The sequence below is a fragment of the Oncorhynchus clarkii genome, chromosome 6 (assembly GCF_045791955.1).
Source record: "Oncorhynchus clarkii lewisi isolate Uvic-CL-2024 chromosome 6, UVic_Ocla_1.0, whole genome shotgun sequence".
Classification (NCBI taxonomy): domain Eukaryota; kingdom Metazoa; phylum Chordata; class Actinopteri; order Salmoniformes; family Salmonidae; genus Oncorhynchus; species Oncorhynchus clarkii.
The window spans coordinates 26,400,696-26,420,637 of NC_092152.1; the positions used below are offsets into that span (position 1 = coordinate 26,400,696).

Genomic DNA, 19,942 nt, shown 5'->3' on the forward strand with positions numbered 1-19,942 from the left:
CAGGAAGATAAGACAGTTAACACTGTGGAATCTGACTTCGGGACTACTAAGTTACTAGTTCATTAAAAGGTCACTTGGTAGTCACACATATACATGTACAATTTAAAATGCAGGACAATGGGCAGGACAATTTAAATTGCCCATTAATTGAGAGTTCCTATTAGAACTGTTTCTATTCTACAATTGGATCAGTGTCAATTAAGTGCACTGGTGTAATAGTAGCTGTGGGGGCACCATGCTGACCTGGTGAGGATGAGCCGGTCGAGGTTGATCCTCTGCTGCTTGGTGATCCAGGCAGCACGGTACAGCCTCTCAGCAGTCTTCAGCACGTCCCCATTGAGCCGCTGGATCAGCTGCTTCTCTGAGGCCACATACAGCCGCTCCTGCTTCAGGTGATGGGCCAGAGTGTGGATGTCTGGCTTCATCCTTACCAGCTCACGCAGAGAGGCAAAGGACTGCATAAGAGTGACAGAAGAGAGGGATCAGTCACACTGGGAGAATGAGTCCTAGACATTCAGGGCAGAGCTACATACAGGGCCGTTTTGGAGTAGATTTATAAGCGTGGACAATGTAGCATTTCTATATCTGAGAGGAATTCAGATGAAGAGCCGGAAAGAACCCTTTTCCTGTGGATGCATAGCTGGCAGAATCCTAGCTCACACACGGACAGAGGAATTGGATTGTCAGTAGTCAAGAGAAGGTAGAAACACTACTTCCACTGGCTGAGAATGACAGCAAAGAGAGAAGAGGGGTGTGGGGGGTGGCTTCAAGCCATCTTCAGCAGCTGGCCCCATACTGGGACAGCCTTTAAAGAATTAACTCCTACTCTCGCACACACAAGTGTTTGGTAGTATTATTCATAGCACAAAAGAATATGCAAATCCCTTTTTCTTCACACACATACACAAACCAGAAAGAACACATTCAATTTAAATGATTTCCTGGAGTATTCTATGACACAAAAGGCTCTTTGTGGATGGCTGCTCCCGAGGAAAACAGACAAGATTGTAAGGCTGGGAGGCCCGTGAAAACGGCCCAGAGAACCCTGCCTCAGACAGAAGGCTACGGCTATCAGAGGACACAGCCTGCTAGCTAGTAACAAGTGCAAATGCTTGATACTATTAAACAGAATCAATTAATGTGGTTTGAGGCATAAATAGTGTAGAGGCTTAGAAGCATTTATTTTAAACATGTCAAATAAGCAAGGTTATCATCATGGGTAATACACAAGACAGTCTGTTTCTTTAGTATGCTAAATCCAATGATGGACAGGCCACTGTGGAGTTATCTAGAAACATGAACACGGTGGGATCTCTGCTAAATCAAATTCTGTCAAATGTATATAAGGTTAATCAATAGATTATTGAACGACTAGTATACTTGCCCATGAGATGATGCATGTGCCGTATTCTCTTGAGAGAGAGGACTACATTTGTCATAGTCCTGCGGGGAAGAGAAAGGGTATAGGCCTAGGGCAGACAGACAGGTGGTACTGTAGGAACTGTGGCCTGGTACTGGTATTAAAGCCATTTCTGAGTTAGAGATTTGTTGAGTAGACCTACAGTGCATTCGGAAAGTATTCAGAACCCTTGACTTTATCCAAACTGTTACGTTACAGCCTTCATCTAAATGTATTAAAAATAAGAACCTGAAAAATCACATTTACATAAGCATTCAGACCCTTTACTCAGTACTTTGTTGAAGCACGTTTGGCAGCCTCGAGAATGACGCTACAAGCTGGGCACACCTGTATTTGGGGAGTTTCTCCCATTCTTCTCTGCAGATCTTCTCGGTCAGGTTGGATGGGGAGCATTGCTGCACAGCTATTTTCAGGTCTTCCCAGGGATGTTCGATCAGGTTCAAGTCCGGGCTCTGGCTGGGCCTCTCAAGGACATTCAGAGACTTGTCCCGAAGCCACTACTGTGTTGTCTTGGCTGTGTGCTTAGGGTCGTCGTCCTGTTGGAAGGTGCACCTTTGTCCCAGTCTGATGTCCTGAACGCTCTGGATTAGGTTATCAAATATCTCTGTACTTTGCTCCGTTCATCTTTCTCTCGATCCTGACTAGTCTCCCAGTCCCTGCCGCTGAAAATCAAACCGACATCATGATCCTGCTGCCACCACCACCATGCTTCACTGTAGAGATGGTGCCAGATTTCCTCCAGACTTGACATTCATGCCAAAGAGTTCAATCCTGATTTCAGCAGACCAGAAAATCTTGTTTCTCATGGTCAAAGTCCTTTAGGTGCCTTTTTGGCAAACTCGGGCTGTCATGAGGCTTTTACTGAGGAGTGGCTCCCGCCTGGCCACTACCACAAAGGCCTGATTAGTGGAGTGCTGCAGAGATGGTTGTCCTTCTGGAAGGTTCTCCCATCTCCACAGAGGAACTCTGGAGCTCTGTCAGAGTGACCAATCGTGTTCTTGGTCACCTCCCTGACCAAGGCCCTTCTGCCCAGATTGCTCAGTTTGACCAGGCAGCCATCTCTAGGAAGTGTCGCACTTGAGCTCAATTTCAAGTCTCATAGCAAAGGGTCTGAATAGTTATGTAAATAAGGAATTCCTGTTTTAATAAATGTGCAAAAAAAATCTAAAAACCTGTTTTCGCTTCGTCATTATAGGGTTGTGTGTGTAGATTGAGAAAAATTGTATCCATTTTAGAATAAGGCTTTAACGTAACAGAATGTGGAAAAAGTCAAGGGGTCTGAATACTTCCCAAATGCGCTGTACCCAATGAGTAAGTAATGGAAAAGGAAGGGGAACTTGAAAGCAGAAGAACACTAGGTGGTGGGGAAAGGCACAGGTTGGAATGTGTGAGACAGAATGACTGTAGTTACAGGTAGGTAGGCAGGATAGAAATATCATTCTCAGTCCAAAGCCACCCCAACCCTCTATACATCATCCTTAGGCTCAGAACAAGGACCATCCATCTGATCAAAACACCATTACAGCACCTGAACCAGTGATGTAGAGTCGTGGTGTTTAGAACACAACCCAAACATTCCCTCAGTTGAACATACAACACAAGCCAAGAGAACAAAGCACTTTCTAAAGGCACTGGAAACTCAGCCAAGGTCCCTTTTTCACTTCCCCTCCACATCACATCAGATCAAGTAGGACTGCATGCATGAGTAAGTTACCAACTCCAGTACACCATAATCTATGGTCCCCGCCACACCACTGCTGAGCCGCAGCATCTCCCTTTGAAACTCGTCAGGCGAGTTTGTGTAATGCCTTGGGTTGCACACTGCATCTCCCTACAATCACCTCCTCTAAGAATGAGCTCACAACAGAGACACAGCAAAACTCTACCTAGCCTATTCCAGCAATCTGGGCCCACCACTCCCCATATCCAATTGACAACATAGGACAGTCATATTCTGTATTAGATGATTAGGAAACTAAAAATATGAAATTAAAACCAGGGTGAGCAGGGTAGCTGAGAGTGTACTGCAGTCAGAACAGAGATCTGATAAAAATGGCTACATCACAGAAGCTCAGGCATACAGCACTCTTTCACTCGTGAGTTCCCCACAGAGGTTGTCTGTCACATCTAGTAGGCCTAGGCCTATGTCTGTCCTACAACAATTTTCATTATTGAGCAAAACCTCCTGCATATGTCCCTGTTTAACAGTGCATGTGCCATACACACAATATACTCAACTGCTGTACCCTTAGGAGGCTCAGCATGTTTATGTTCAGATTATTGATTCTGGGATGGAGAGGTAGAGGGAATCACACTGACACTGGTGCCTCCCTGGCCACTGAGAAGAGGGGCAATGTTGGGGGAGAATATGCTGTGTGGCATTACAAGCCCAATTGATGTTTTCAGTGAGTAGTTTCACTTTGAGAGTAATTTCGATGCTTGGCTAGCTCTTCTGCTTTCCCAACCATGTTCAGAATAATCCAGTGCAGTACTGTCATAAATACCTAGAAACTTAAATTAGGCTATCTGAGCCCAGAGATGACAAATTAGTAAATGCTTCCTCTTACAAACACCATAACCAAAGGGGGGCATTCTGTAGGTAAGAGGAGTGCTGGCAGGAAATATTTAGAGACTTCAAGTTCAAAGGTGGGAGCAAAGGAGTAGCATCCAAATACAGGAAAAGGAGAAATGATATAGGCCTAAATCAACACCTTTACTGACATATTCATGCTCCAAATTCTATTTAGCAAAATGTAGTTTGAAATGCTGCCTGCCAGGAAGACAAAGCCTGGCAGTGCACTTCAACGCTGAATGAAACATCCTCTGGAGTGTTCAACTTCCTAACTTCTGACCTTGCCGAAACACTAGTATTAGTATTGCATGGGCAGAGGCAGTTGAGATTCAATGGAACCAGAATTATAACCAATTTCTGGTAGATCACTACAACTAAATAATAAATTAAAGAAGCTAGGAGCACACTTCTTATTTGCAGGGATTGAGGTGTATGTGTGTTTTGGCTCAAACAATGAACCTAATCAAAATGTCAAGTGCATCCCTGAATCAACATAAATAGTGACCATCCGGTTTAAAAAAAAAGACTGAGCCCCTCTTGATACACACATGCCTTTTTCTATGGTTCATCATACTGCACTACATTCATGGCCCCTGCAGTGGGTGGGGCTCAACTGTACACCTAACTAAGGGATTGGGTGGGTAATGAAAGGGGTGACCACCGTTTGTGTGCCAGCCACGCAGCTGTCTGAAGAGAGAAAAAACTGTAGTTGCCCAGCAGCCCAGAACCATATAACAACCCCTCTTTGTCATCCTTAACTTGGAAAATAGCTACAGACCATTTTGGAATTTCTAATTTAAAAGATCTATATGATAGCTGACATTGAGGTAGTTACAAACTAGCCAGTCGTATGATTTGTCAAGGCCCTAGCTTGTTCACTCTGGTGCAGCATTTGCAAGCATTATGATAACAAGCGATAGTAGCTGTTTACAACAGCCCGACCGTACCACCTAGTTAACGTTAGTTGTTGTAAACAGCTAGTTTTCTATCATGATGCTGGCAAACCTTAGTAGTGAGATAGCTACCTACCTAACCAATGCTTGCTATCTAATTATTAGCGTTATATCCTAAACAAACAAAATATCAAGCTATTGAAGAGAGAATGGCTAACGCGCTAGCTATCAACAACGATAGCTAGCTAACGTTATCTAGTTAAGGTAACTAACGTTAGCGATCTAACGTAAGTTAGCTAACCTTAAATGTTGGCAGTACTAGTACTGTACGAGCCAAACATCGAGTTACTGTGGGACAATTTTATGGGAATACCTACGCCAATGTTGCCGTGGTAGGCCAGTTGCAGCAGCAAACCGGTACAATCACAGAGGACCGACCGTTCGTGTTCAAACATCAAGAAGTAGCTAACAGCTACTACTGGCTAGCCTGCAAACTAGCATGGAGGCGGCCTGCGAGGAAAACATGCAAACATAACTATAACACTAATTCAATGACTTACCAAACAAGTTGATTAGTATAACAGTTGTTTACGGATTCCCAATAACCGTGAAATAATTGCAGTAAGCAATAATTCGTTAGCTCGATACGTCTATCCCACAGCGTTTCTGAACTCCCTCTTTCGGGTTACAGCGCTTGCTAACGTTAGCTGTCATAATGAGAAGACGCGCTCCACCCGCATGCGCACTGGGCATAGAATGCTCTTGGACGCGGTCAGCGCTTTCTTGCGTCCTTGGAATGTCTCCACCCTAAAACCTTAACCTTAACCCTTACCTTAACTCTTTTACATTTCAACGAGGGTGACGTCCGAGTTTGGTCTTCCCAATGATGCCGTTTAGACGTTTTCCTCTTGGAGACTCAAGGCTGTTGAGGTCAGAAATAATTTAAGAAATTAGCAGGTCAACTCTATTTGATCTGTATGAACGCCCATTACATACTTTGCCCGTGAGTTGTGGGCCATGCGGTGCATTCTGGGTAATTCTGGGACAAGGTAACCAGGGCCTTTTCTCATTTAGAAAAGTCTGTCCTTCACTCTCTCTCCTTTGTCTGCTCTCCTCCATGACCTGGAAACCAATAAGTAGTCAAGGAGACATCAATTCTTTAGTAGGCAAAATGAAGAGTGTCCTCCCCTCCTCGATAGCCACCTTTCAAATACATTACGTATTTGATGCCATTCCACTGATTCCGCTCCAGCCATTACCACAAGCCCATCCTCCCCAATTAAGGTGTCACCAACCTCCTGTGATCCTACATGAGTCTGCAGAAAAGTTTTGAAATCAGCCACACCCCCATTAAATTAGTTTTTGTTTTGTCGGAGTAGAAAAGCATGCACGTTTCAAAACAATATGCTAATTATCAATGTATCTATAAAATGTTTTGCACAACTAACTTAGTTAGTTTTTATCACTTTAGACACTTATTTTGAGATCCCTGTAAACATCATTTGCCTGATGAAGTACGGATGGAGTAGATTTCATACAAGCACATTTTCGTCCACATTCCCTCTCCTCACCGCCTCTTGTCGATAACCTTTGACCTTCTTTAAAAAAGGAGGCGAGAGAAGACAGAGGATGCAGGAGTTGAGCAAACCCATAGAGAAAATGCCCATGACAGGAAACTTATGGGAGGTGATAAAGGCCATATTTAAGCCTTGTGAAGCTTCTCATACCTCTCACGAAGTCACCTAATGTCTTCCTAACTCCATAAAATACCGCCATGAATTTAACATTGTTAATGGAGACAAGTTTTTTTCTAAGGCGTCAAACTGCCGACGAGTTCACGTCACTTGACACGTACACGTCATGTAGACGTAGCGTTCACGTCGTGTAACGTGGCACTGACACGTCATGTGTCAGTTTGCTTATAAGTTTATTATGTTTAGTTTATTATTAAAGATCTCACCATAAACGCCTTACAGACGTCGACATGTACATGATTTTGTAAAAAAATATGTTTAATTGCCAGAGTAATCAATTCAATTTCATTTGTCGATTTAGCTAAAATAGGCTTATCACCTCAATACAACAATTATTAGGCTAGTTGATATCGCAGCCAGCCACCATTACTGTGTAGTTACTGTATGCCTATTTCTCACATCAATACAGCCACAGGGGCTTCTTTGTTGGAGATAGCCCTATTCAGAAATAAGAGGTAACCTAGGTCTCTAGTGGCGCATTCAAAAGAACTCGTAATTCGGCAATCTCTGACTTTCGACTTCAGTGTGTTCAAGACAACTGGAAACTCGGAAGAGCTCAGACTGGGAAAAATAGTTTTGAACGTCATCAGATTCAGAAACTTCAGAAATCTTTCTCTGACCTAAAAATCAACGATTTTCAATCGTTTTTTCCCCAGAGTTCCCAGTTTAACAGACACAATCACTGTCACTATGTAATCCTTAGGTTATACATTTCTGTGGAGATGTCTTATGGTCAAAAGCAGGGCTCGAATTGAGGGATATAGGCTTAACCCTTGTTATAGAGATGGGTAAAAAGCATATGCTACCCCTTGTTTGCTTAGCCTTAGAAAAAACAACGGTCCAGATTATGTAAAGCAATCTAGGCTATAACAATGATTACCTCCCCGATTATTCCTGCATAGTCTACTAGCCTATCAAAGGACTTGCTCAGCATCCACATGGTTTCTTGGTGGACCAATAGGCTTATGAAAACATTCATTTTTAAATTAAAAGCAAGTGTCACCATCACAGGAAAATATGGTTGAATTAAATGCTCTGTAATTTAGAATATTAGTGGTAGGCTATACCTACCACAAAATACCAAAAATATAGAATCGGTATGGGTCTATCCATAGACCAAACAGTTTAACAGAAACACTTTATTACTCAGGAGAATCACATTGAATCAGGCTATTCATGTTAGTGCAGTTGCGTTCTTACGCATAACCTTAGTCTAAACGGAACCAAAAACACCCCAGCCTGTTATGATGACAGATCATGATAAAGCCTGAACATTTCAGCTATATTTGTCATTGATCGCCTACATATTTCATACACATTGAGGCCTTTATTTAGTCTGGCTTTGACAAACAATAGATTGACTAGGATACATTGACTTTTCTCGGGGGGGGGGGGGGGGGGGGGGGGGGGGGGGGGGGGGCAATTCAGTAATCCTCTATTATGATTTTTTTTAAACACGTATACCTCATTAGTAAACCCTTGTGGTTGAATATATACAGTGGGGGGGGGGGGAGTATTTAGTCAGTCACCAATTGTGCAAGTTCTCCCACTTCAAAAGATGAGAGAGGCCTGTAATTTTCATCATAGCTACACTTCAACTATGACAGACAAAATTAGATTTTTTTTTTTTTAATCACAATGAATTTCTTTGCAAATTATGGTGGAAAATAAGTATTTGGTCAATAACAAAAGCTTATCTCAATACTTTGTTATATACCCTTTGTTGACAATGACAGAGGTCAAACGTTTTCTATAAGTCTTCACAAGGTTTTCACACACTGTTGCTGGTATTTTGGCCCATTCCTCCATGCATATCTCCTCTAGAGCAGTGATGTTTTGGGGCTGTTGCTGGGCAACACGGACTTTCAACTCCCTCCAAAGATTTTCTATGGGGCTGAGATCTGGAGACTGGCTAGGCCACTCCAGGACCTTGAAATGCTTCTTACGAAGCCACTCCTTCGTTGCCTGGGCGGTGTGTTTGGGATCATTGTCATGCTGAAAGACCCAGCCACGTTTCATCTTCAATGCCCTTGCTGATGGAAGGAGGTTTTCACTCAAAATCTCACGATACATGGCCCCATTCATTATTTTATTTACACGGATCAGTCGTCCTGGTCCCTTTGCAGAAAAACAGCCCCAAAGCATGATATTTCCACCCCTATGCTTCACAGTAGGTATGGTGTTCTTTGGATGCAACTCAGCATTATTTGTCCTCCAAACACGACGAGTTGAGTTTTTACCAAAAAGTTATATTTTGGTTTCATCTGACCATATGACATTCTCCCAATCTTCTTCTGGATCATCCAAATGCTCTCTAGCAAACTTCAGATGGGCCTGGACATGTACTGGCTTAAGCAGGGGGACACGTCTGGCACTGCAGGATTTGAGTCCCTGGCGGCGTAGTGTGTTACTGATGGTAGGCTTTGTTACTTTGGTCCCAGCTCTCTGCAGGTCATTCACTAGGTCCCCGTGTGGTTCTGGGATTTTTGCTCACCGTTCTTATGATCATTTTGACCCCACGGGGTGAGATCTTGCGTGGAGCCCCAGATCGAGGGAGATTATCAGTGGTCTTGTATGTCTTCCATTTCATAATAATTGCTCCCACAGTTGATTTCTTCAAACCAAGCTGCTTACCTATTGCAGATTCAGTCTTCCCAGCCTGGTGCAGGTCTACAATTTTGTTTCTGGTGTCCTTTGACAGCTCTTTGCTTAGGTGACCAAATACTTATTTTCCACCATCATTTGCAAATAAATTCATTAAAAATCCTACAATGTGATTTTCTGGATTTTTTTTCTCATTTTGTCTGTCATAGTTGAAATGTACCTATGATGAAAATTATTACTTTTTAAGTGGGAGAACTTGCACAATTGGTGGCAGACCAAATACTTTTTGCCCCACTGTATATAGTGTAGGTCCTAGGATACAACAACGAATAATGTTGAACTAACAAATACCATCAAGGGATACCTTACAATTTACAATAATGAACACCTTGTGAAACAGCTGTGAAAACCAACCTGCCAATATTAAAGATTGAAATATATAAACTTAGGTATTTGTTTTGGTACAGGTGTGTCAGTTTACTTTCACAGATTTTCTCTACACTCACATAGCAATAATAGCCTGAAATACTTAACTCTGGTGGGTGGAGTCCAGGCACTGCTGCTCTGTTTGCTCTGAGTGTTTGCAACGCTAGTGTTTTTAGTTCATCTGTGTATCTCACATTATGTGCCCAGTATGATAGAGCAAGAACATTTCTAATACATTTCTCATTTCTGATAATGACAACAGTAGCTGTAGATGATGTAATGACTTCAGGTGGATTCATTTCTGGGTGTTAGGCAGAATCCTTAAGTCCTGGAGAACAAGAGCAAAGTAAAGGGAACAGGGCAAGAGACAGAGAAGTAAACAAGCAAACACACAGGTTACAGGTTGATCAGGTTGATATGTAAAAATACAGTTATTGAATTATTGAATTTAAATGTTTGACTAGACATGCAATATTGTTAATGTCAGATAGAAAATAAAGGATACCCGTCTGTAATTTTTTATGTCAGTGGGGTGGATGAGGGAGGTAAGGGATGGTCCCTGGAAAAGATGAGAGAGGTGAGTAGTGAGAGAAACTCTGGGGTGGTGTCATAACCACTTGAGTCATACACCTTAACAGTACCTACCTGGCAGCAGAGGTTACTCATTGTGACCCAGCAGTTAGCCTTGAGATTGACTATTTGGAGAACCCCTTGGCCAGTGTTGGTACTGTTGACAGCATGACGATGCCGCACACCGCGAGGAGGCAAATGCAAATAGTTATCAGATATTTTAATATTCACCTTAACGGATGGTGGCCCCAGCTAGGAGCAAAAGAGCAGCATAGTTTCCCAGGTCTCGCCTTGCTTTCGTCCTTCTTCCAAACCAAATAATTTGCCCGCATGTCAAAGCTCTTGGTTCTCTTACATATTTCTTTGAGGGCCAGAAAATAAATTAACAGTGGACAATAGTTTTTACCTGATCAAAAACCTTGCAGTGGACTTTCATTAACACGCAGGAGTCACGCAGATGTTAGTAAGGCGTTGGTATCACAATTTTTTAAAATGTATTTTATTTCACCTTTATTTAACCAGGTAGGCAAGTTGAGAACAAGTTCTAATTTACAATTGCGACCTGGCCAAGATAAAGTAAAGCAGTTCGACACATACAACAACACAGAGTTACACATGGAGTAAAACAAACATACAGTCAATAATACAGTAGAAAAATAAGTCGATATACAACGTGAGCAAATGAGGTGAGACAAGGGAGGTAAAGGCAAAAAATGCCATGGTGGCGAAGTAAATACAATATAGCAAGTAAAACACTGGAATGGTAGATTTGCAGTGGAAGAATGTGCAAGGTAGAGATATAAATAATGGGGTGCAATTGAGGAAAATAAATAAATAAATACAGTAGAGTAGAGGTAGTTGTTTGGGCTAAATTATAGATGTGCTATGTACAGGTGCAGTAATATGTGAGCTTCTCTGACAGCTGGTGCTTAAAGCTAGTGAGGGAGATAAGTGTTTCCAGTTTCAGAGATTTTTGTAGTTTGTTCCAGTCATTGGCAGCAGAGAACTGGAAGGAGAGGCGGCCAAAGGAAGAATTGGTTTTGGGGGTGACCAGAGAGATATACCTGCAGGAGCGCGTGCTACAGGTGGGTGCTGCTATGGTGACCAGCGAGCTGAGATGAGGCGGGACTTTACCTAGCAGTGTCTTGGAGATGACCTGGAGCCAGTGGGTTTGGCGACGAGTATGAAGCGAGATCCAGCCAAAGAGAGTGTACAGGTCGCAGTGGTGGGTAGTACATGGGGCTTTGGTGACAAAACGGATGAAACTGTGATAGACTGCATCCAATTTACGTAATTTTATGACTGCATCCAATTTATGATATTTTGTAAATGACATCGCCAAAGTCGAGGATCAGTAGGATGGTCAGTTTTACAAGGGTATGTTTGGCAGCATGAGTGAAGGATGCTTTGTTGTGAAATAGGAAGCCAATTCTAGATTTAACTTTGGATTTGAGATGTTTGATGTGAGTCTGGAAGGAGAGTTTACAGTCTAACCAGACACCTAGGAATTTGTAGTTGTCCACATATTCTAAGTCAGAACCGTCCAGAGTAGTGATGCTGGGCGGGCGGGCAGGTGCAGGCAGCGATCGGTTGAAGAGCATGCATTTAGTTTTACTTGTATTTAAGAGCAGTTGGAGGCCATGGAAGGAGAGTTGTATGGCATTGAAGCTTCATCTGGAGGGTTGTTAACACAGTGTCCAAAGAAGGGCCAGAAATATACAGAATGGTGTCGTCTGCGTAGAGGTGGATCAGAGACTCACAAGCAGCAAGTGCGACATCATTGATGTATACAGAGAAGAGAGTCGGCCCAAGAATTGAACCCCGTGGCACCCCATAGAGACTGCCAGAGGCCCGGACAACAGGCCCTCCGATTTGACACACTGAAGCCTATCAGAGAAGTAGTTGGTGAACCAGGTGAGGCAATCATTTGAGAAACCAAGGCTATCGAGTCTGCCGATGAGGATGTGGTGTCGAAAGCCGGTGGTGACAGAGTTTCCTATCCTCAGTGCTGTGGGCAGCTGGGAGGAGGTGTTCTTATTCTCCATGGACTTCATAGAGTCCCAGAACGTTTTGAGTTTGTGTTGCAAGAAGCAAATTTCTGCTTGAAAAAGCTAGCCTTTGCTTTTCTAACTGCCTGTGTATATTGGTTTTCAGCTTCCCTGAAAAGTTGCATATCACGGGGGCTGTTCAATGCTAATGCAGAACGCATAGGATGTTTTTGTCTTGGTTAAGGGCAGTCAGGTCTGGATAGAACCAAGGGCTATATCTGTGGAATGGGGCATGCTTATTTAAGATGGTGAGGAAGGCATTTAAAAAAAAAAACAGGCATCCTCAGACGGGAGTTAACGTAACATGTTAACGTAACATGCAGGTGACATGCAGACGTTAGTAAGGCAGCCACACAGTGGTACAGTTTCCTGGGCTTAATTATGGCCATTATCACCCCCCATAGAGACTCCTTCAAGGGGTGAATGGGAGTGAATTGAGCGCTCGCTCAAAAATCCAACATTAGAATGAATTACGTGAACAACAAGGACAACATTACTTATAATTTCCGAGATCTTAGATATTTTACTTGTTATTTGTAATATCGTATCGTTTTGAAATCGTGACAATGCGTACTTTTGAGGAAAATGAGCACTTTCTCGACTCATACCCTGTCTTTTTACAAGGGATTTCGTGACGATTAGTTTAGCAACCGCGTGACCTGATTGGTCGACAGTCTGCTGGGTTGGCCGTTATACATTTCTACATTCATTGACTAATGAGATACCTATCTCCTTATTTCTTAAAGTATTAATGTTAAAGTGAGTCCCTAAAAGTTTCATCTCAAGGCTAAGGCTGGAGAAGCAGAATCTAGAAAATCTTTGTTTATGACAAGCACACCTCATTTATTTATGTTTTTTCACTGTAAATATGTTGGAGGCATCTCTATGGTTCAAATTATGTATACTCCTTGCACAATTAAATAAAGGGGCCAATTGCCTAGTCTAGTCCACCATCTATCTATCTCTCTCTCTCTCTCTCTCTCTCTCTCTCTCTCTCTCTCTCTTTCTCTCTCTCTCCCTCTCTCTCTCTCTGTTGTGTGTTAATTGACAAAATAGACACGTTTACTTTCTTAATTATGACTGAGAGAATAACTATGATCATAATTTCTCCTGATGCGTTCTGCAGGCAATCTTGACTCAGAGTGAAATATGGGTGTGAAAGAAATGTAATATTTCCCCCCCACCTTGTTGAGAACTCCCCTGGGACACCCTCAAGGACCAATAGGGGACCCTGGACTCCAATTTGGGCCATAGTTGCAGTCTGTGAAGTTCATAAACAATCTGTTTTCAAATGTTAGGATAATAGACCTAGAGTGGCAAAGATACCTCCTGGAGAAAATATAGTGTGTATCTAGTCATAGAATATTTCTCAAAATAGACTGAGTATGAATAAAACAGATTTGTAGGCTATAAGCTACAAACTTTGTTTTCAAATAATATGAAGGGACAGTTTTTGACTTTTCTGATTTGCCACTTTAGCAATGTCTAGATTTCATCAATAGGTGGTGCTCAAGTTCTACGATTTCATATACACTCTTCAAAATGGCTTTCCTCCAGGTTTTTCTCTCCATCCAGCTCCATTTGTATAGAAAAACAAAGATACAGCACTCTCTAACATAATAATATTGAGATGTCTATTTTAGGAGCAGCAGTAGTGCTGTAGTGCTGGTTTCTCACATGTGCCTGCATATTGCAGGGTGATGCACTATCGTGATGGGATAGTGTCTGTTGGCAAATTCAGTCACTATCAACATTTAAGTAATATTGAGATACCATTTAAATGATTATCTGCATTGTCTTGGTCTGTTTAATGGGCTGTAGGCTTTCTGGAGTTCTAGCTTGCAGTGCAGAGAATGTTCTTTAACGTGTCATGGCTGATTTGATTTACAGTTTGTCAATGCATCAGTTAGACGAGGATGTTCAATTTATTCAGTCTTCAAGTAATTCCGACTGTCCTTCAGGGCTATCTGATAGAAGTGTGAATAACTACAGACTTTCCATATACATAGTGTTGATTTTGGTCCTAAATTGTAAGACCAACAAAAATAAAGGGGAAAGACTAAATACCAAGTTGTTAATGTGTCCTTCAACTTAGTCTATGTATCACATTGTATGATCATTGTTTTAGTGATTTGTACAGTTTACTCGAGAGCCTTGATATGTCTGAATATAAGGCTCTGCATGGTTTACTCTAGAAGAGAAATGCAAAGAGAAAGGTCAATCTTTATTTTCGGTTTATTATACATGGGTTATAAACGTCACAAATAGAAAATTGGGTGACATCTTGCAGGAGGAAAAAATAGCAACTTTAGATTTGTCAGGCTCTATCAATGGAAACATAACATGCTTGTTTCAGTGCTGTGTAGATGCATTAGGAGACATTCTGTATCATTTATGTTCAAGTGCAAAAGAAGCTCATAGCAGCTCAAAGCTCCAACTTATCATTACCAATATGTCCTGTTTAAATGTTAAGTTGCTCTTTTGTTTCTTCTTTTTATTGCATTTGTGTGTTCATTTACAGGTATGAAATACATTGGGCGGAATAGGATATTAATAGATATTCTTCAACAAATGTGTTAGTTAAAACATTTTTTCCTCAACCAAAAATAGTAGTACTAATATTTCATATATCTTCGAAAATAATATTCAATTCCCAAGCATTGAATGTCAGTTTATTATAACCATTGTCAGTCTTATCATGAGCATAATCAATATTAAAATACCTGAATATAAATAACGTGCTTTAGGCAAAATAAATGTTCATTTGCAATGTCAAGCAAATGCACCACATTAATTTACAGTCAAGAGTCAAGCCTTACAAAACAAATCCACACATTGCTTTCTGTCAAATGCATTTTCTACTGAAGGCCACTATCAAACAAGTTATCAAGCGTGTTACAATGAATTTAGCAGTGTAGAATCAGTACAAAATTGAAACAAAGTGATGAAAGAGGGTGCAATTCAAATGCCTAAAACAAAATCAACAACTGGGAAACTCAAGGGGTGAGAGGATTCAGAGCGTAGATGTAGACACCTGATTTTTTTTATCCATATGTAGCCATAATGAAAGTATTATTATCAGCAGTGATATTAAGAGTATTAACTAAGATTTCTACCCAGACCCTGGCACAACACAGCAATTTCAAGAGATTCTTGATATTCAAATTAGAATAATTTCTGGATATATTGAAGCATCTGCAGAAATACAACGGTCAGTATTTTTCAAATATATTCCAGCTGCTGAGAAAAGCTTCAACAAGTAGAACACTAGTGGAGATTATGCTTTGAAGCTTTAATCTAGTTTACTTTAGAAATGCTCTTAATAGTAGTGCCTCCCTCAGTTATATTCAGTTATATTTTTTATTATTTGTGCTTGTTCCAACCCAGTTCATATGGTATCAACACAGACAGTACCTTGTCTAAACAGGGATTAAAACTAAATAATGACTTGTAAATACAGTATGACCATTTTACATGCAGATCAAACTATTTCAGTGTAACAGGATCAAAACAATGCTACTTCAACCAAAAACGACAATGATAAAGTGTTACATTATAGTTTGTTTGTGTGTGCAACGTCAGTCAACCTTTCCTGCACATTGTTTGTATGAATCACTTCTAAATGATATCTAATTCTTAGTGATTCATATGCAAACATTACTACTGGTAGTCTTATTAAAGGGATACTTCAGGATTTTGGCAATTAAGCCCTTTTTCTACTTCCCCAGAGTCAGATGAACTCATGGATACCATTTCTATGTCTCTGCATCCAGTTTGAAGGAAGTTAGAGGTAGTTTCGCGAGCCAATGCTAACTAGCGTTAGCACGAAGAGTGGAAGTCTATGGTATCTACTAGCATGCTGGCAGTTACCATAGACATCCAGTCATTGCGCTAACGCTAGTTAGTAATTGTGCTAGTTAGAGACATAAAATAGTATCCACGAGTTCATGTGATAATGGGGAAATAGATAAAGGGCTTCACTGCTAAAATCCTGAAGTATCCCTTTAACAATCTTCCTTTCTGATGTAAAATACATCATAAATATCTGTTAAATCACATGTACATACATGTACATATAGGTGACATCAGAGGTGCACAGGTCAGTACTATATAATATCATCCAGGAGATGGGGGGTACCCACCCAGTCTAGCGTTCTGGGCTCAGAAGCAGCCATGATCATACACATGAACTGCTTCCCTGTTCTCTTATCTATGGGGTAAATGGTAGTGGGCGTGAATCTCTTGTTGCTCTCCACAAATTCACAGAGTTGACGGTATATTTTGGGATACTCATGACGCAGGAAGACTCCCCTGGTCCTGAGCTCACGTTGGATATTGATAAAGCAGATCTCTCTGGCTTTCATACCCTCCTTTCCCTCTTTGTCAATATCAGGTGTGCCTGGTGGCGGGGTGAGAATGAGTGTCTCCATGTCACTTTCCTTCTTGAAGACCTTTTTATCTGGGCTGGAGGAGGCCAACGAAATCTTTGCATATTTTCGGACTGTTGGTGTTTGGACTCTTGGTGAAGGTCTGTTAGGCACTAGTTCACCAACAGCTATGGATACATTCAAGAGAAAACATTCATTGGGGTCATACTCATTGCCAGCCTGCTGCAGGTCCTTACAGTAATCCCCCAGGTTGTCTTTGAAGCTGTCCAGCTCTCTTAGAGACAGATATGTTGGGGACATGACAAGGCTCTCAAGCCCAACCTTCAGGAAGTTGTCAGCAGTCCCTGGGCTAGCAAAGCCCAGGAAAAGAATGCCTCTCCCTCTGGAAAGGTAGCCAGCTTTGGCAATGCGAGAGAAGGCTTTATGGATCTCAGATTTCTCTCTGCAGTACTTCAGCATGTGCCTGCACACACTACTGATACGCCCATATAGACAGTTCTCTTTATGGTTGTCCCAGTCATCCCGACGGCAGTTCCGGGAGCAGTAGAAGGTGTAGCAACTATGACAGGATTTGAAGTAAAGACAGGCATTGAACAGGGTCTCTGTCCGCTTGCACTTCTTGTTGGCACACATCATGGTGTCATCGTCGTCTGTGCTGTGGTCTGGGGAGATCTCCTCTGGACTCCTTTGTATGCTCTGTAAGCCATCACACCCACTGTCTGGGTCTTTGATTGTGTCAGGGCTGGTTTTAGTGGAGGCGATTGGTGAGCTCAGAGTTCCTAGACTCTCTAGGCCTCCTAGACTCTCTAGGCCTGAAGATATTAGCTTTCCTTTTTCATCATCCTCACTAATCAACTGTTTTAGTTGGTCCATTAGATCCTGACTAGGCCGCCTGCTGGTCGAGGGTTTGTAATCAGTGACAAGATCAGCTAGCAGCTCGTCCAGTTGCTCTAGGCTCTGCTGCAGGGAATAATCTTTGTGTTGTCTGTCTTTGGTCAGCTCCGCTGACTCAGATGGCTGCTCTTGATGACGAAGAACATTTAGAGTTGGCACCTTTTCACAATCCAGTGCATCCCAGGTGGCTGAACGCACATCTTGCAGTTTGTGGTTGCGTGCGCGTATGTCATTGTCGGTTATCGTGATCTCAGGAGTTACAAACCATAGCCCAGCCTTAGTGTTCCTTCCAGGATTGTGTGGACCTTTCTCTAAGGAGTTTTCAGAGAGGGACAGGGCAGCATAGCGCCTTGGTGAACTAGATAGATTGAGTATAACTGGCTTTGGTGTATCATTAGGAAACAGAGCATGTCTCCCCTTGTATAACAGATTATCATAGCTGCGTCCACACGGCACTGCTTGCTCCCTGTCATGACGAGGATAAAGAATATTGTCCCAGGACTTTGAGTGTTTTCTGACTTCTGCTCCCAGTCTGTTTGGCTCCACATAACTGTTTTCAAACCAGGGGGACATTACTGGCTCTTGTCTTACTCTCTGTGGTGTCAGCTGAGAGGACTGGTTAGAGTATCCAGATATACTTGAACAATACCAGTCATCTGCATAGGCCTGGGACATTTGTGTACGTCGACGGCCCTCCGTGTGATATGCCCTGTAAGGAATATACTGTTCTGCTGGAGGGTTGTACGGCTTGCTGTATAACATCCTGGAGCCATTAGACTGACAGGGATAGCCCCTGGGTTCTTCCCCATAGTACGCTCTTGCCTGTTGTGTTTGAGCAAAGTATGGCCTTGCCTCGCTTGTGGAGTAAGGTCTGGTATAGACAGCCTGCACAGGGTCTCTGCTGGACATGTGTTGCTCTGTGTAATATGGCCGGACTGGGAGAGTGTGAACCCAGCGAGTCCGTGGATCATGCACATACTGACCATTAAGAGTACTGCCTTGGCTGGTGAGGCTGGAATTATCATCCTGATAGTACGCTCTAGCAGAGGGGTGGACAGGGTATCTGGTCGGATCCTCAGTGTAGAAGAATTTAGTGGGTATATTGGGGTTTGAAAGAGTCCTCTGCTCCCTTGACAAGTATTCCCTTGGCATTATAGTGGAGGGCACCCTTCGCATGTCTACTGGCTGGATGTAGCTGGGGGGCCCGCAGGTAGTGTACTGATATGTTTGTCTATAATCGCCACTGTAACAGTCGTTTGGTGTGGGTGTCCGTACCTGCCGTGGCACAGACAGACCTCTGCTCTGACTGAAGTAGGAGTATCTCTGCCAGGGATGTTCAGTCCTCATGCTCTGAGACCTCCTGGATGTGTGCTGCAGGACCGCTGCATCTGGCTTGATATCCACACGACACCTGACATGAGGAGTGATGGCTGGCTCATCCTGTTTACTCTCCTCAGAGAAACAGTCTGAGACGTAGAGGGGAGAGTGTGGTTGCAGTTTTATAGGGTGTACCTCGTTCGAAAAAGCCTGGTTAGAGGAGTAAGAGTCCCGGTGTGGTTCAGATGTCCTTAGAGGGGGGTCTGGTACAGCCTGTGGGACACCTCGTCCTCTCCTGGTTACCGGTGAAGAGACTGACATGGGCACAGGGGTAAGGGTGGTCTTGACTCTGGGAGCACTTTTTGATCTTGTCCTTTTCTTTGAATCTGACCTCGTGGTGGTTTTGTCTGGGTTGGCATGCTGTGGTGGGGGTAGTCTAATGTTGAACAGATCAGGGGACGAGAAACGGAGGTGTCCTGGATGATCCAGGCCATTCCAGGTCACCTCTTTATGCACCCTCTGATGCTCAGTCCTCTTGTAAGGATACTCCATTGAGGCAGAAAGGGGCTGTGGGTCGTCCAATGACTCAAGGTAGTCAAAGCTACGGCAGTGTCTTTTGTTAATGGTTTCCGTGTGTCGCTCCAGTTTGTCAATCATTTGCGAGTCACATTGTTGTAAGGGGCTGAGCGAAATGGAGTGCCCAGTGATGGGATTTAGTTTGATGTCCCGATACAGAGTAGATACCAGTATATCAGGGGGATCTGTGCGTGTCATCTTATAGGGACTCCTCCGATCTCCCCATTCAGATTGATTCAAGATCAATATGGCCTGAGAAAAGAAAGAGAAAAGCATTTTATATCCATATTAAAACATACACAGAAGTGGTTCTACACAGACATTAACATGTTATGATGACAGAGATTAACAAAATAAATAATCAAATGATTATTTAATTCAGCACTTTTATCTTCCATATTTCATTCCAGATCCAATGAAAAGAAGGAAAAGTTCACATCTAGTAAAGCATCTTAAACTTGAAGCATGTAATCTGTGGAT

The 19,942-nt window shown here is 42.5% G+C and overlaps 2 protein-coding genes across 10 annotated transcripts in view; both read right to left on the minus strand.

The window, feature by feature from the left end:
* The window catches only part of LOC139410872 (GTPase-activating protein and VPS9 domain-containing protein 1-like), a 29,343-nt gene extending 23,480 nt beyond the window's left edge, over positions 1-5,863 (minus strand). For 7 of the 9 annotated variants that reach the window (XM_071156483.1, XM_071156487.1, XM_071156481.1 and 4 more), the window contains exons 1-2: positions 5,446-5,590; positions 244-455 (exon numbers count right to left, since the gene is read on the minus strand). In XM_071156483.1, coding sequence (XP_071012584.1) covers positions 244-425 — 182 coding nt within the window. In that variant the 5' untranslated portion in view covers positions 426-455; positions 5,446-5,590. Of the gene's footprint in view, positions 1-243; positions 456-5,445; positions 5,610-5,717 lie in introns of those variants that run through there. The other 2 variants (XM_071156478.1, XM_071156482.1) reach the window with 2 other exon arrangements.
* Positions 5,864-16,393: 10,530 nt separating this feature from the next.
* LOC139412001 (apical junction component 1 homolog) lies at positions 16,394-19,678 on the minus strand. Its single transcript, XM_071158779.1, has one exon. The coding sequence runs from the start codon at positions 19,658-19,660 to the stop codon at positions 16,394-16,396; it is 3,267 nt and encodes a 1,088-aa protein (XP_071014880.1). The 5' UTR covers positions 19,661-19,678.
* Between the last annotated feature and the right edge of the window lie 264 nt (positions 19,679-19,942).

What these genes read in the sequence shown, in the direction of transcription:
- LOC139412001 (XM_071158779.1), bottom strand. Translation starts at nt 19,660, where the DNA reads ATGACACGCACAGATCCCCCTGATATACTGGTATCTACTCTGTATCGG.